The sequence below is a fragment of the Vigna angularis genome, chromosome 11 (genome assembly GCF_016808095.1).
Source record: "Vigna angularis cultivar LongXiaoDou No.4 chromosome 11, ASM1680809v1, whole genome shotgun sequence".
In the NCBI taxonomy this organism is placed as follows: Eukaryota; Viridiplantae; Streptophyta; class Magnoliopsida; order Fabales; family Fabaceae; genus Vigna; species Vigna angularis.
This window is the reverse complement of record NC_068980.1, coordinates 25816909-25834994: the sequence shown is the minus strand read 5'-3', so window position 1 is coordinate 25834994 and position 18086 is coordinate 25816909. Positions and strand designations below refer to the sequence as shown.

The 18086-nt window shown below is 41.8% G+C and overlaps 1 protein-coding gene and 1 pseudogene across 1 annotated transcript; both read left to right on the top strand.

Moving 5' to 3' along the window:
* The first annotated feature begins 127 nt into the window (after positions 1-127).
* Positions 128-3282, top strand: LOC128194711 (pentatricopeptide repeat-containing protein At4g38010-like; annotated as a pseudogene).
* An 894-nt stretch (positions 3283-4176) lies between these two features.
* On the top strand, positions 4177-5031 carry LOC108332571 (uncharacterized). The gene is made up of 2 exons (XM_052870245.1): positions 4177-4721; positions 4806-5031. The coding sequence occupies exons 1-2, from the start codon at positions 4177-4179 to the stop codon at positions 5029-5031; spliced, it is 771 nt and encodes a 256-aa protein (XP_052726205.1).
* The last annotated feature ends 13055 nt before the right edge of the window (positions 5032-18086 follow it).

The following is an 18086-nucleotide window of genomic DNA, read 5'->3' as shown; positions in this document are numbered from 1 at the left end:
CAGAGCTAGTTGTCTGATCCTCTTCCTGTGATTTCTGCCATCTGCCGGCGGCCGGCCGTCAAGGCCGCCGGCAGCCCCTAAAATTCCAGTAAGCACTAGTGCAGCCAGTAAATTAGTGCCACAGTAAGCACTAGTGCAACCAGTCGTCTCTGCCGTCGATCATCGCCAGCCACTGTCTGTTGCCAACCTCTGTCTGTGGCCGGCCACCGTCGCTGCCGCTGCCATCGCCGTCGCCGGCCACCATGGCCGCCGGCTCGACCGCCGATAGCCCCTCCTAAAAGTCTCTTCTTCAGAATTTAGCCTCTTCCAGAATTTGTCTCAGAATGGGGTTTGAACCCATTCCCTTTCCTTTTTGGACCAGTAGCTGAAACTGGTATTTTAAGTGATGCTGAGTTATTTTTGGCATTATCATGTTGCTGCCAATCAATGACCAAGACCGAGAGAACTAGGCCACTGCCTTGAGGTGCACTGCTGCTCTCCGCCGTCACCGCTGCTCTCCACCGTCAGACCCTCGAGAGCAGCCATTGATGTAAGCTCCAATGGGTTTCTTCTTCCGCATCGTCGGACCTCTCTCTCGTCGCATCCTTCAGCTGTTGTCTCCATTTCGAAGCATTCCGTCTTCGTTCTCAGTTTGGTGTCTCGAACAACCGCCGCTGTGCACTTCTTTCTTCTCCATTCTGGAAAGTTCTTCTCTGTCACACCTTGCTGAAACACTTAAAAGCACTTCTCAGTTTGGTTTGCCTTGTTCTTCCCAGAAGTGGTTGCAACTTGCCCGTCGTCTTCGCCTATGCCGCTGAATGCACTGGCACCTGTGACCAAGTCCGCTTCCATCATCTCCTTCTCCACTGAGAAGGGCTCTTTGCCTTCACCAATGTGAAGGGCTTCCTGTCTCTACATTCCCTCTTGTTCTCCAGTTTGGTTTCTGCGTTTTGTGCATCGTCTCCGCCGCTTTGATGCCACACAGTCGACGCTGGTGCAGTTAGCCGCCGCTGCCTCAGTCGTTGCCGCAACTGCCAGTTCTTCTTTGGGCTCCAATTTAGCTCGTGCTTATTGTGATACACAGCTAAGTATCACCATATGGAGAAATCCAACAGAGAATATTTGGACCTCCAACATCTCTCTGGCTCTTTGATGCCATCTGTCACTGTCAATCTCTCTGCAACCTTTGCACTGTCAATCTTGGAGGAGTTGGAATCCATACACGCTCCTTCAGACCAACCAAGCGCTCCTTCTTTTCCTTGCTGCTCCGCTGATTCAACTTGTGAGCCAAGCCTGTTCAAATTCTTGAGGACCACAAACGACGCCACTGCTGCGTCAGTTCTTTCCGCCATGTGAAGGGATTTTTACACCGCCAATGCCTTGTTGAAACAGCTTATTGAGAGTTGTTCTTTGAGATCGACCGCTGATTTGACTCGTTTGATGCTATGGGATTGAGTTTGTCCCTCGTACGGATCGGTTCTCACCCGTTTTTTCACCTCCGTGAGAGGGGAAGTCTCAGCCGCTGTAGGGTGATTAAGTCCCTACAGGTTTGTTGCTGGTTGTTGCTATTTAGGGCAGTTAAGACCCTAAAGGTTCATTGGTGTTCAAGATAGTGAAGTCCCTCAAGGTTTGTTGCTACACAGGGCACTGAAGTCCCTGAAGGTTCATTGTGAAGGTTCATTGTTTAGAGTCCCTGAAGGTTCATTGTTTAGGGTGGTTAAGTTCCTACAAGTTTGTGGTTGTTAGCCTTTGAAGGCCTCTCAAGATCTCTTGCGTTTGAAGACTTTCTGAGTTGAAGTTTCATGGTGCTAGTTCACCCTCGTCCATTGCTGTCCAAGTTGAAGTTTCTTGGGCTACACTTGTTTGTGTGTGCAATTTGGATTATTGATGTTATTTCCATTTGAGTTTTGTCTAGTCCAAGCTTGGTTCATACAATCTTGTATGATCCAGCTTGAGGGGGAGTGTTGAAATGTCAAATGTAATATTTATTTATGTTAGGAGGTGCCTAACTTGTCTAAGAGGTGCCTAACTTGTGTCTTTAGGATGTGCCTAACTTAGGTTAGGATGTGCCTAACTATTAGGTTCATAGTTCTATAAATAGGTAGTATCTTGTAATAAGTTTTAAGGAAGAAATATAGATTTTATGTTTTTCCACACCTATATAGGTGGCCTAGCAATAAATGGACTTGGGAGGGAAGCATTGAAGCTATTTAAAGATTTGATAGTGTCAGGTGCAAAGCCTAATGAAGTGACATTTCTTGCTGTTTTAACAGCTTGCTGCCATTCTGGCTTGGTCAGCGAAGGCCAAAAGTATTTCAATGAGATGTCAAGTCCCCTCTACAACCTTTCTCCCTGGTTAGAACACTACGGCTGCATGGTTGATTTACTCTGCAAAGTTGGACTGGTGGAGGAAGCTGTGGAGTTGATAAAGACAATGCCCATGTCCCCTGATGTGCAGATCATAGGAGCGCTTTTGAGTGCCTGTAATACATATGGGAATGTTGGATTCACCCAAGAAATCTTGAAATCACTGCAGAATTTTGAATTTCAAGATAGTGGCATATACGTGCTTCTTTATACGTGCTTCTTTCTAATTTGTATGCCTCTAACAAGAAATGGGCTTACGTGAGAAATGTTAGGAGACTGATGAAGCAGAAAGGAATAAGCAAGGCTCCTGGGTCTGGCATTATAAGGGTGGATGGTAAGAGTCATGAATTTTTAGTTGGAGACAGTAATCATCCTCAAAGTGAGGATATTTACGTACTATTGGACATCCTTGCCAATCAAATATACTCTGAGGGGCATATTAATATCCTCTGCTAATCAGACAAGCACACTTGACCCTGAGCTCACGTATTTTGTCTATGGACTTGAACAACTTCTAATGGTGCATTCTATAAAGTGTCTCTAAATCATTTTAGACTTGTCTTATTTATTATGCTCAAACCAGGCCAGATTGGGACTTGATATGGAAGTTCATAATAGTTACAACGCGAGAGCACTGCATTTATGGAAAAGATACGGGGTCACTCCTTGCCAAATTAAGCTTAAGCTTATGCATTGAGAAGCAGCTCAGGAGCAAGATGGTTTCATAGGTACCCTATGTTAGGGGCCAAAGGGAAATTTTGTCTTGCCCGAGACAGTGACAACGTTTAATGTTTATGATTGTGAGCGATCGGTCAATGGTCACCTGAACTTTGACGACAATAGTTACTATGCCACAAGCTCTAACATGAGACAAACATAATAGAAATAGAAGCCACTTGGGTAAGTTCAGATACGGAATGTGTCAACTCATTCAATGGCACGTGGTCATAATAATAGAAGAACTCTACCATTATTGGTAGTAGTTTTCTTGAAGCATGAGCATGCTGATTTTTTTATTTTCTTCCAAATGAGATTCCAATTTTATAGAAGATAAATTCTTGAAAATAAACATAATTTACACGAGTTCGTTCTCTAGTGGACGAGCGTTCGTTCGCTGGTGGACGAGCGTTCGTTCGCTGGTGGACGAGCGTTCGTTCGCTGGTGGACGAGCGTTCGTTCGCTGGTGGACGAGCGTTCGTTCGCTGGTGGACGAGCGTTCGTTCGTCATCTCAGCATCCACTCATCAATTTTTTTTAACGTCGTCCAGCCAACTTAACGGAAAGGACTCAATTGATATCAATTTTCAAAATTAGGGACCATTTTGATACACTTTAAAAAACGAGGACCCAATTGAGACATTCGTACATAAATAGGGATGTCGAAAAGGATTAAACCTTTAATTTAAATATTTTGATTTATTATTTTTGAATATATTTTTAATGTATTTTAATAATTATATTTATATTAGTTTATATTTAAATTTTTAATTTTGGATGTTATATATAATTAGTTTTTAAATGTAATAATTTTGTAAAATATATTTTTTTTATACATGATTTTTGTATCTTTATTTTTTTAACAATTTTATAATTATATAAAAAATTACTTATTACTTTATTTATATCAAATATATAATTTAATTATATTAATATTTTTATATTTGTTTGATTAATTGTTAATTATGTTCATATGGATTCTTAAATTGGTTGTAGTTTGAAATTTGATTTGTCTTCATCAATTAGCAAAGTTGTAGAGAGGGATTTAACAAATAAATTTACAACAAATGAAATATTTCGTTCACGGGAGCACTTAATTCAATGGGTAAGAGGGATGGCTTATGATTTAGGATTTGTTGTGGTAATAGTAAGATCTGACATAGCTACTGGTGTACGAGGAAGAAAAACGTTCGTCATACTTAGATGTGAAAGAGGGGGAAAATATAGGAGATACAAAGCTGATGCTGTGGCTAGTGTATACGACACTCGTAAATGTGAATGTCCGTTTAGATTAAAGGGTAAACCATGTTTAAATGGGGCTGGATGGGTGTTGAAGGTGATGTGTGGACATCACAACCATGAGTTGGCTGAAACTTTAGTTGGTCACCCTTATGCTGGCAGGTTAAATACGAGTGAGAAGTCATTACTGGTTGATATGATAAAGAGTAAAGTTACACCTGCAAATATTTTATTAACACTCAAACAAAATAATGATCGAAATGTCACAACGATTAAACAAATCTACAACGCAAGGCATGCATATAATCGATCATTAAGAGGGTCCAGAACTGAACTACAACAACTTATGATGTTGTTGGATCGGGATAAGTACATTCACTGGAGTAGGTGTGCTGATGATTCAGAGGTTGTTACTGACTTGTTTTGGACACATCCTGATGCGGTCAAATTGTTAAACTCATTTAATGTTGTATTTATGATGGATTCCACATATAAAACAAATAGATATAGACTTCCGTTGCTTGAGATTGTGGGTATGACGTCTACAGGGTTAACCTTCTCAACAACATTTGCTTTCTTGTCTACTGAAAGGCAGAGTAATTTCACATGGGCTTTGGAAAAGCTGAAAGGTTTATTTTTAACATCTGAGGGTGGTCCTAAAGTCGTTGTCACTGACCGATACTTGGCTTTGATGAATGCCATAGCAAATGTATTCCCTGAGCCATATTAGATGTTATGTCAGTTCCACATCCTTAAAAATGTTAAAGCTAAATGCAAAATGTTAGTTACTGAGGTTTGGGAAGTGTTGATGGATTCATGGGAAAATGTGATGGATTGTGTTGATGGAAGCTTGTTTGCTGAGTATGTGAATCAGACTTGGATTATTCCGTACAGCACATACTTTGTAAAGTTCTGGACAAGATCAACTTTAGTGTGTCCCCTCGATCCTACACATCAATATTTAATAAAATTTCTATTAAAAAAAATAATAAAATAAATTTTATTTTTGCACTCACCCGGCCTTGTGAAATAGCATAAGCTACATGCTGAACATAGTGTGTCAGCAATGAACCATCACGTGGACCTCCAGGAAATCCACCGACATCCTCTTATATGTCATGAACATCTACATGCTCCTCCTCATCGTCATTGTCGTTAGGGGCCTTAAATGCATTCTCCTCACCATGAGTCTCATAAGCCTCATATGTTTGTTCCTCAACGACTCGCTCCTCAGCTGTGGGGTCATCCTGGATAGGAGCTGCACGACTTCTACGAGCAGAAACGGTAGGTCTTCTCCGAACTTTGCCCTGCGACGAACTCTCTCCTCGAGAACTCTCACCTTGAGAACTAAAAGATGCACCACGTGTTCTTGCCATTTCTAACAATAATTTGTTTGTTTAATTTCAAAAAGGTTTAATCCTTTTCGACATCCCTATTTATGTACGAATGTCTCAGATGGGTCCTCGTTTTCTAAAGTGTATTAAAATGGTCCTTAATTTTCAAAATTGATATCAATTGAGTCCTTTCCGTTAAGTTGGCTAGATGGCGTTAAAAAAATTGATGAGTGGATGCTGAGATGACGAACGAACGCTCGTCCACAAGCGAACGAACGCTCGTCCACCAGCGAACGAACGCTCGTCCACCCCCGAACGAACGGTCGTCTAGTGTGGAACGAACGATCGTCCAGCAGTAAGAGGTCGATGAGCGTTCGTTCGCTGGTGGACGAGCGTTCGTTCGCTTGTGGACGAGCGTTCGTTCGTCATCTCAGCATCCACTCATCAATTTTTTTAACGCCGTCTAGCCAACTTAACGGAAAGGACTCAATTGATATCAATTTTGAAAATTAAGGACCATTTTGATACACTTTAGAAAACGAGGACCCATCTGAGACATTCGTACATAAATAGGGATGTCGAAAAGGATTAAACCTTTCAAAAATTAAGAAAATTATTGTTTTAAATATCATTAATAAATTATAAAAAATACAATTCAAAAAAAATTAAACTAATAATAATTAATTTATTAACTACAACAAAAATTAAATAAAAGAAACAATTAGCTAATTAATTAAAAATATATATTTAAATACATTTCCATTTAATTATTATTAAATTAAATATTATTACAAATACAAATTTACTATAAATAAATTAAATACAAATACAAATTTATTAATATTAAATACAATTAAATTAATAATATTTATTTCAAAAAATAAAAAATAATTTAAATATATAAAAGTTTACATATCTAATTCAAAAATTTAATCAATTCATTTAGGAACTATAAATAGTTAAATTTATAAAATATTCAAATAATAATATAAAAGGTTAAAGAAAATCTAAAAATAACTATATATATCAAATAACTATATTTAAAAAAATTAACAAAAAATATATCAAATATATATTCTAATTATAATAATTTTACAAACAATTAAAATATTTAAAAGAAAAATACAGCATCTCGAGAGTCAAAACGGATGTGGGATGTCCGATTGGCCTTCAACGGATATCCCACATCCGTCAACGGAAGTCGGACATCCGTCGAAGGCAAGCGGATGTCCCACATCCGTTTTGGCCTTTCGTGGACACTGTTCAAACGCGCAGCACAATAGTTAAACAGAGAAACATGAAAAAGAAAACAAACCTGGACGGCGCAGATCCAAGCTCCTCCACGCCAGATGAACGGCCTCCTCCGTACCAAAGGCTGCTCCACACCAAACGGTCCTCCACAGCAAAATGAAGAAGAAAGAAATGGAGGAAGAGAAGTGAAATGGAGAAGAGGGTTGCAGTGGAATGGAAGACGGAAGAGAGATTGTTCAACGGAAATGGAAGATGAAAGTAGGGTGGAGGGAGTAAAGTAGAAAAGTTAAGTTTTAAATAAATTAAAATATTAAAATAGTAAAAGTAAAAAATTTTAATCTGAGGATATATTTGGAATTAAAGAAAATTGGGGAGGTGGAGGGAGAAAGCCGTGGTGGTGGAGGGAGCAACACCTTGGACTACATAGGTTATTAGTGAAATAGGTTACAGTAAAATTAAAAAATAATAACCCTAAAAAAAAAATTTTACTGAGGGCCAAAATAGTAAAGGGAAGGTGGAGGGAGAAAGGTGTGGTGGTGGAGGGAGCAACACCCATGAGTGTAATAGGATAAGGGAGAACTTATATTTTGTGCATGGTTTCTCTGTTCAAATTTATGTTGTTGGTGAGGGAGAGTTTTGTTTGAAGGTAATGTATTATAGGAAAGATAGGAGATATATGCAGAGGTTGGTTTTCGGAAGACTTCGTAGAAGGAGATTTGGACGTTTTGGGGTATGTTTAAGATTCGAGTGTCACTTCCTTTTGCGCAAGGAAGTGGATGTCTCGCCCAAAAGGCTTCCTCGAGAAGTTGGGGAGATAGGTCTGAAGTTGCGATGGAGATGACTCGAATCGCCTTGTTTTGCGTAACAGGTTGGGACGACGAAGTGCAAGGATACAACATTGTTTATGAATGAATTAGTTGTGATATTATTTGTGAGTGAAGATATGATGTTATGACTTGTTACGATTTGTGTTTAATGTTGTATTACTGTGTTATATGTTATGATGTCATTTCTAGTTGCTTATCCTTTATGTTGTGATTGTGGTTTTCACCTACAATGATCATACTTGTATGGGAGTAGATGGTGTTGCAGATGATGCTGGAGTGCAGTAGTTTGACGAGAGATGAGAATTCAGTTCTTTTGAGATTTTACTGATTTTATTCTATTTATATGTTTCGGTAAAGATTATGTTTTTGAGTTATTTCACGTTTTGTAAGAACCACGTTTATGTTTTGTGATTTGGCTTCCGCGATACTTTTTGAATAAGTTTTATTTTATCCGAAGAGAACGATTTTATATTAAATTATAGGTTTAATGTCTCCGTAAGTCCCTATTTTGATCATGAATTTCAAATAAGTCCTCTTTCTTTTTGGCGTATCAATTGAATCCTTGTTTTTGTAAAATTAAATCAATTACAGGCCTGCCGTTAAATTGGACAAACGGCCGTTACAATATTGGTTACGTGGCATGGTCATTGCAGTTACTAAGCAAACGTGGCATTTAAAAGCATTTTTGTATTAAATAAAGAAGAAGGAACAGAAGTATAATCAGTTTTGGGTAAGGGTATGGGTAAGGGTATACTTGGAAAAAAGAAAAAATTAAAGGGCAAGACGTTTTAATTGAGGAATGCAACTGAGATTGGGGAAACAAATTGGGGGTTTTATTATTAGGGTTCGCGTGAGGGAAGAAAAATCGCGATCTTTGTTCGAGCTGAAGCGGCAAGGTTCGTCGGTGAAGAAGTAGTTGGAAGCGTGATAATGCTAAATTTTACCATTATTTAAGCATCATTTTAGTAGCAAAATCAACTCCTTTCTAACTTATAACTTGTTAAATCCTCCTCTTTTGTGTTGTTTTCGAAATAATTGTGTTTTTGGCTATTTTGATGTACTTTCATCAATAATTCCTTATTTTGTAGCTAAAAATGAGCTTGGAAGAGTCTCCAACCATGTACAGAACTGGACCAAGAAGTTAGCACGCAGAAACGCCATCAGCAGCGCAAGAACGCTCGTCGCAGGAGAGGTACCCTCGCCCAAAATAAGTGGACGCTCGTCCAGAGTGGAAGCACGAGCGGACGCTCGTCCAGAACGCAGAAGAGGACGCTCGTCCCGTCAGGCAGAAGAAGACGCTCGTCCAGCCAGGCAGGACGCTCGTCCAGAGAGCTAAGAGGACGCTCGTCCAGAGAGTTAAGAGGACGCTCGTCCAGATTTCAGTGGATGCTCGTCCACTTTCAATTTTTCCAGATGGTCCGCGCCGGGCGCGAAAGTGGCGCCGGGCGCCATTTTTCCAATGAGTTTCACGCTCGAGCGTGAGAAATGGGGCGCCCGGGCGTGACTTTCAATAGAGTCTCGTGCCCGGGCGCGAAACAGAAAGGACGCCGGTTACGACTTTTTCTGATGTGCTGATGTGTCTATTTAACCCTAAAACGCAAAGGGGAAACGGTCTTTGGTTCTTTGGAGGTGCGATTTCACGTCTGGAGCTCATGAAGGGCGCGAGGAGCTTGTGGGAACATCTCCTCCTCTTCCTTTGGGTCTCCTTCTTCTTCCATCTTCCATGTTTGTAAGCTTTAGGGTTCTCCATGGAAATGGAGAACCTCATTCATGTTGTTAGGGATAGATGTAGCCTCTGAATTCTTGTGTAATTGTTGAATTATTTGAATATATATATGCCTTTTCTATCAATTGCTAGTATTCTTGTTTCTGATCTTAAAGCTTGCATGTAATGGGGACGTTCATGACTTGATTTTGGGGTTTCATTGATTATGGGGACGTAAGATGAAACCCAGAACTGAAATAGGAGTCCTTGTGGTTCATTGATTCTAGGGATGGAAGATGATTCACATGTTGTCTTAGATCCTAGCTCTTTAATGCGGGTTTGCTTGTTGTATTGTCCAAGGGTTGGAGTTTGATAAGGAAAACCTAGGCTCTTTCATCTAAGGGATTAGGGCTAGAGTGTTTTGTTACCAATAAGGAGTATTGGTAAATCTTGAAGAAATTTGTTTTGATGATGCTACAAGAAGTTTTAGTTGAAGAAGATATTAGAATTAGTTAAAAGCAATTTGTAGAAATTAAATGTAGTAGGAAATTCTTGTAAACCTTGTAAACTTGCATTTTTAACTGCAATAATCGATTATGGAATGGCAATAATCGATTATCACAAAGTCATACAGGAATAATCGATTATCTCTTCATATAATCGATTATCACATTTTGAAAACCCTGTAACGGACTTGAATAATCGATTATCACTTACAATAATCGATTATTCATGGCAGTTGGGAGCTGATCTTTGGCACTCAGTGTACTTGGCTATATATTTTGTTTTGGAGAAATTAGAATACAACGTTGTTGAACAGAAGCTCTAGCAGAATACTGTTTGTCAGAGGAAGTTCTCAGAAGCTATAGTTCAAGTTCCCTTGCTTGGTCTCGTGAACAGGAGAGGCTCGCGTTTTGTGTGTCGATTGTCGGAGCAAGCTCTCTTCGAGTTAGCAAGGTGCTCTGCCTGGTCTCGTGAATAGGAGAAGCTCGCGTTTCGTTTGTCGATAGTCGGAGCGGTTCTCTTCGAGTTGGCAGAGTGTTCTTCTTCCGGTTCGTTCGTCGAAGGAAGGTTTATTTATCTGTTTTATTAACTATTTGTTGTAATCTGTGAAACATCTTTTTAGTGGAATTGTTAATCACTTTTTATAGTGATTAACGACTGGACGTAGATTCTGTTGAATCGAACCAGTATAAAAATTACTCGTGTGATTTTCTATTCCCTACACTCTTTATTTTTTACGCATATCAACTGTTCGATAAATTTTCTGAAAGAAAATTATTTTTACAAATTTATCTTAAAAAGGTGACCGAACACGCTTTCCACTCTCTTTCAAGTTTTTAATTCCGCTGCGCGACTCTATAACGGTACCGATTGTTACAACATGTTTTAGTGGATTGACTTTAGTAAATTGATAGAGAGGAGATGAAATTGGTCATACACAAGAGTGCATTGGTGAAAACTAACCTTAACAATGTCATTTCATACCATTTCTAGTCTTTTCCATTTCCAAGTGTCTTCAATACCAAAGTCCAAACTTTGTAATTATGTATGAATTTATGTTTCTGCACTTGTTCTGTAAATTGATGTTATGTTCTTGAGTCTGTATGAGTTGTTAATCGAACAATTCTCTAGTATTACGAGTCTCTTGGGAAAACGATACCTAGTCTTACCGGTTTATTACTTGAAGCGATTCGGTACACTTGCCGAAAACGCCTAACAAGTTTTTGGCGCCGTTGCCGGGGACTCGTGTCAATACTAGACTTTTGTGAGGTTTCTAACTTATGTAGACTTGATTTTGTATATTGAACTAACTCTTTTGTTGTAAATAGATTTTCATTTTTGTTTGGGCTAATTTGTGGCTTTAGCCTAGTTGTGTCTAAGTGTATATGCAGGAAGATGTTCATACATGGAGGACTGCAGCCTCAAAAGCATCATGAAGACCCTGAGTTTGAAGGAAATTATAGGACACAAGGAGACAACTATGTTGAGCATCACAAGCTGCCCCAACTTTTTCTTCCTTTGAAGATGCTCCAAGTGTTAAGTGAAAGATGAAGAAAAAAGGGAGAAGGAAAAGAGAAAGACTAGTCACCACCACCCTTTGATGAGAGACAAGGAACTCAAGCCTAGCAAGCCAAAGTTGATCAAGAGGATTGAGTATTTAAAGATGTCAAGGTAGTGGAAGGGCTAAAAAGAAGAATTCAAGCTATGAGAGTTGATTTGGTGGCTAGAAAGTGGTTCAAGAAGAGTTGGTGGAAGGAGCACACCAACATCAACATTCGCACTTCATTGAGTAATCCGTCAAGCTAATGACGTTAAACAAGCGCTTTTGGGAGGCAACCCAATTTTCTTACCCTTTTTACTAGTGTTTGTGTGATTTTTGTGTTATGTGCATTATTGGTTTATGTTTTGCATGTTTGTGTAGTTTTGAATTGTTGTGATTTTTGAGTTGTGATGTTGTTTTTATGGTTTGTATAAGTGTATTAGGTTAGTTTTAGCTTGGTGTGTGAGTGCATTGAATGAAGGTCTGGAACCAAAAATCACAGGGTGAGTGGCCAATTTCGCAGAAATCTGCATTATGCAGAAAACTGATATGGCACCCAGCACCCCCTGCACCAAGGGCGCCCAGCGCGAGCTGCATCAGGGCCATCCTGCACCCAACTGACCGAGTGGCGCCCACCGCCCCTTGTTGAGGGGCGCCCAGCACCAAAAATTTTGGTTCTACACTTTTGTTTTTCTTGATTTATGATGAGTTTCCCATTCTTTTGCACTCTTTCACACACTCCTTTTGTTGTGTTTTTAAACCTTTTTGTGTTGTGGTACCTTTGGGAAGCTTAACTTTAAGACTTCCCTCTTTGTTCATGTACTTTTGTCTTTGTTTGTTTTGGATTTCATTGTCTTGTTTCTTTGCTTTCTTTTGCATATTTCTTTTAGTATGTTTTATGGATTCTTCTATTTAGTTGTTGACTATGGAATACTAATTTCACTTTGAGCTCACTTTGCGCAAGATAACATCCTTCTTAGAACTTTAAAGGTGTCAAAACCACCAGTGGTCATTGATAATGCTAAATTTTACCATTATTTAAGCATCATTTTAGTAGCAAAATCAACTCCTTTCTAACTTATAATTTGTTAAATCCTCTTCTTTTGTCTTGTTTTCTAAATAATTGTGTTTTTGGCTACTTTGATGTACTTTCATCAATAATCCCTTATTTTGTAGCTAAAAATGAGCTTGGAAGAGTCTCCAACAATGTATACAAGAGGACGCTCGTCGCCAGAGAGAACGCTCGTCCTCGTCCAGAAAAAGAGAAAATAGGACGCTCGTCCAGAGTGGAAGAGCGGACGCTCGTCCAAGGCAGAAGAGCGGACGCTCGTCCAGGCAGAAATGGACGCTCGTCGAAGCCAGGCAGAAGAGGACGCTCGTCCAAGCCAGGCAGGACGCTCGTCCACTGGAGAGAGAATTGGACGTTCGTCCAGCTAGCAGAAGTGGACGTTCGTCCAACAAATTATAGAGATGAACCAAAGCCAGCACATGCAGAAACGCTCGCCAAGAGAGAAGTGGACGTTCGTCCAGTGTGCACGCACTAGAGAAGGCTCGTCCAGCGAGCAGAAGAGAACGCTCGTCCTCGTCCAGAAAAAGACAAGATAGGACGCTCGTCCAGAAGGCAGAAGAGCGGACGCTCGTCCAGAGTGGAAGCACGAGCGGACGCTCGTGCAGCCAGGCAGAAGTGGACGCTCGTCCAGCCAGGCAGAGGACGCTCGTTCGGAAGAGGCAGAATAGGACGCTCGTCCAGGACGTTCAGCAGAGCAGAACGCTCGTCCAGAGAGACGCACAGTCGACGCTCGTCCAGAGTGGCGCTCAGTGGACGCTCGGCAGCGAGAATGACGCTCGTCCACTTTCAGTGGACACTGAATTTTTCCAGAGAGTTTCACGCCCGGGCGTGAGAAATGGGGCGCCCGGGCGTGACTTTCTAGAGAGTCTCGCGCCCGAGCGCGAAACAGAGAGGGCGCCGGGCGCGATTTTTATTGATGTGGCAGACAGAGCTTATTTAACTCAGAAACCCGAAGGGGTTTGGGTCTTTGGTTCTTTGGAGGTGCGATTTCACGTCTGGAGCTCATGGAGGGCGCGAGGAGCTTGTGGGAACATCTCCTCCTCTTCCTTTGGGTCTCCTTCTTCTTCCATCTTCCATGTTTGTAAGCTTTAGGGTTCTCCATGGAAATGGAGAACCTGATTCATCTTGTTAGGGATAGATGTAGCCTCTGAATTCTTGTGTAATTGTTGAATGATTTGATTATATATATGCCTTTTCTATCAATTTCTAGTATTCTTGTTTCCGATCTTAAAGCTTGCATGTAATGGGAACGTTCATGACTTGATTTTGGGGTTTCATGGATTATGGGGACGTAAGATGAAACCCAGAACTGAAATAGGAGTCTTGTGGTTCATTGATTCTAGGGATGGAAGATGATTCACATGTTGTCTTAGATCCTAGCTCTTTAATGCGGGTTTGCTTGTTAGATTGTCCAAGGGATTGGAGTTTGATAAGGAAAACCTAGGCTCTTTCACCTAAGGGATTAGGGCTAGAGTGTTTGAGTGGATTGACTTTAGTAAATTGATAGAGAGGAGATGAAATTGGTCATACACAAGAGTGCATTGGTGAAAACTAACCTTAACAATGTCATTTCATACCATTTCTAGTCTTTTCCATTTCCAAGTGTCTTCAATACCAAAGTCCAAACTTTGTAATTATGTATGAATTTATGTTTCTGCACTTGTTCTGTAAATTGATGTTATGTTCTTGAGTCTGTATGAGTTGTTAATCGCACAATTCTCTAGTATTACGAGTCTCTTGGGAAAACGATACCTGGTCTTACCAGTTTATTACTTGAAGCGATTCGGTACACTTGCCGAAAACGCCTAACACTACCAGTGAAGTATGGCAGTGTAGGAAGTTTGAGAATGGGCTGAGGAGTGATCTGAAAGTGCTGATATCAAGCCTTTGTATTAGGTCGTTTCCTGCAATGGTTGAGAGGGCCAAAGTGTTGGAGAGGAATGTGGCCGAAGCAGAGCGACAGAAGAAGCAGCAGCAAGCAGTTAGGGGGCCGGTCATGTCCAGAGTTAGTCTGAATCGGGGCAGGATGTCGTACGCGCGTCCAGCACAGCCATCGAATTCAAATGGGTCTCAAGCTTTGGTTGTTGCCGGACAGCCTGGACAGCATGGAACAGTCAGGTGTTTTCAATGTGGAGGGCCACACTACCGATCGTCGTGTCCTCAGTTGTTAGGAGTAAAGTCTTGCACTCGTTGTGGGAGGAACGAACATCTAGAGCGTGAGTGTAATATGGGCGGACGAGTAACAATGAGGCCGCCAAATGCTTGAAGAATGCAACAAGGTCGGGGTGGACGAGCGCAAGCTGTTGGTCGAGTCTATGCAATAACGGGCGCTGAAGCTGCCAGTTCAGGTATGCTCATCACCAGTACATGTTTATTATATGGAATGCCCTGCTGTGTGTTGTATGATTCGGGGGCGACACACTCCTTCATTTCGAAGGCGTGCGTTGAGAAATTGGGTTTAGCCGAACGCGAGATGCAGTTCGACTTGGTAGTGTCAACCCCAGCGGCTGGTGAGGTTAGGACGTCTACAATCTGTGCTAGATGTGCTATAGAAGTTGAGGGGCGTAGATATAAAGTAAATCTCATCTGTTTATCCTTAAAGGATTTAGAAGTGATCTTAGGAATGGATTGGCTGGCTGCCAATCACATTCTCATAGACTGTGGTGCGAAGCAATTGGTATTTCCAGATGAATATGAAGTGGAGTTATCTGTGACGCTCGGTCAGCTAAAAGAGGACATCGTGGATGGCGCCAGTTGTTTTCTGATTATGACGCATTCAGACAAACGGTTCGAGGGATCAAGTTATGAGCGATCGTCCAGTAAGCTAAATGGAGGACGATCGGTCGTGGACGACTTCCCGGACGTATTTCCAGATGAAGTGCCTGGACTACCTCCTCTGCGCGAGGTGGAATTTACGATCGACTTAGTGTCGACCGCTGGACCCATCTCTATTGCACCCTATCGGATGTCGCCAGCAGAGTTAGTGGAACTCAAAGAACAGATTGAAGAGTTGATGGATAAGAAGTTTATCAGGCCAAACGCATCACCTTGGGGAGCGCCTGTACTCTTAGTGAAAAAGAAAGATGGAAGCTCTCGTCTTTGCATTGATTACAGGCAGTTAAACAAGTTGACTATCAAGAACAAGTATCCCTTGCCTAGGATTGACGACCTACTGGATCAACTACATGGCGCGATCGTATTTTCAAAGATTGATTTACAGTCGGGATATCATCAAATTCGGGTGAAGGAAGAAGACATCCAGAAGACTGCTTTCAGGTCTCGTTACGGACACTACGAGTATGTAGTGATGCCGTTCGGTGTAACGAATGAACCAACAATTTTCATGGACTACATGAACCGCATATTTCGGCCGTTCCTGGACAAGTTTGTGGTCGTCTTCATTGATGACATTCTTATCTACTCCAAGAGCTATGAAGAGCATGAGGATCACTTGAGGGTCGTACTAGGTGTGTTGAGGGAGAAGAAGTTGTACGCCAAGTTGTCCAAATGTGAGTTTTGGATGAAGGAAGTGCAATTCTTGGGGCACGTGGTTTCAGCTGGAGGAATCTCAGTGGATCCGGCCAAAGTACGAGCGGTACAGGAATGGGAGAGCCCACGCTCGGTAACTGAGGTTCGCAGCTTTGTGGGACTCGCGGGCTACTATAGACGATTTATTGAAGGATTTTCCAAGATAGTAGCTCCGCTAACTCAATTGACCAGAAAGGATCAACCGTTCGCTTGGACCGATCGGTGTGAAGCGAGTTTCCAAGCGTTGAAGGAGAAGTTAACGAGCGCTCCAGTGTTGGTTATTCCTGACACGGCCAAACCATTCGTAGTGTATTGTGATGCTTCTCATCAAGGTTTGGGCTACGTGCTCATGCAAGAGAAGCAGGCGGTCGCGTACGCTTCTCGGCAACTGAAGGTTCACGAGAAGAATTATCCAACGCACGACCTGGAATTAGCAGCGGTCGTCTTCGCGTTGAAGATTTGGAGGCACTACTTGTATGGATCGACCTTCCAAGTGTTCAGTGATCACAAGAGTCTCAAGTACCTTTTTGATCAAAAGGAGTTGAATATGAGGCAGAGACGTTGGTTGGAATTCTTGAAGGACTATGACTTAGAACTACTCTACCATCCGGGAAAAGCGAACGTTGTAGCGGACGCTTTAAGCAGAAAGGTAGTTCACGTCTCCTCCATGATGGTTCGAGAGTTAAATTTGGTGGAAAGTTTTAGAGATCTAAGGCTGCAGTTCGACCTAGAAACGAACGGTATTAGATGTTGCAACCTTAAGATATCCAGTGTCCTTGTGGACCGAATCCGAGAAAAGCAATCAGAGGATGAAGAGTTGGTGAAGATCTTAAGCGCGCTCGGTACAGACCAAGCTAAGCATTTCAACACTGGAATGACCGGTCTTCTACGCTACATGGATAGGACGTGCGTTCCAAACGATGGCGAGCTGAAGAGAATTATTCTTGAGGAAGGACATCACAGTCGTCTTAGCATGCACCCTGGTATGACTAAGATGTATCAAGACCTCAGGAAGTCGTTCTGGTGGCCAGGAATGAAGAGTGATGTCGCTCGTTTTGTGGCATCATGCTTAACGTGTCAACGAGCCAAGGCTGAACATTAGAGGCCACGCGGTCTACTTCAGCAGTTGGAGATTCCGGAATGGAAGTGGGACGGCATTGCGATGGACTTCGTGACTCACTTACCTCGAACGGTCAGGAATCACGATTCCATATGGGTAATAGTGGATCGACTGACGAAGAGCGCTCACTTCCTAGCGGTCAATCTGAAGATGTCTATGACGAACCTGGCAAAGCTATACATTAAGGAAATTGTTCGTCTACATGGAGTTCCGTCTTGCATCGTTTCAGACCGAGACACAAGGATTACCTCTCGGTTTTGGCGATCGTTACAAAGCGAACTAGGTAGCAAACTCCAAATGAGTTCGGCTTATCATCCTCAGACGGACGGTCAGTCCGAGAGAACCATCCAGACGCTTGAAGACTTACTGAGGACGTGCGTCCTAGATCACATGGGCGTCTGGGATGAAGTCTTACCTTTGGTAGAGTTCACCTACAACAACAGCTTTCAAGCCAGCATAGGAATGGCTCCTTTTGAAGCTCTGTACGGGAGGAAGTGTCGAACGCCCTTATGTTGGTTTCAGGAAGGGGAAAAGGTGTTAACGGGACCAGAGCTCATTCAGCAGACGACCGAGAAAGTGAAATTGATCCAAGAAAGGTTAAAGACGTCCAGGAGTAGACAGAAGTCCTACGCTGACAAAAGAAGAAGGCCGTTGGAGTTCAATGCAGGAGATCACGTCTTCCTTAGACTACATCCGACCATTGGTGTAGGGAGAGCCGTTCGACCCAAGAAGTTATCCCCCAAGTTCGTCGGACCTTATCAAATCTTAAGGAAGATCGAACCAGTAGCATACGAGTTGTCCTTGCCGCCTCAGCTATCCAACCTGCATCTAGTCTTCCATGTTTCTCAACTCCTGAAGTACATAGTCGACCCTTCTCACGTATTGGAGTTAGAAGACGTTCGTCTTC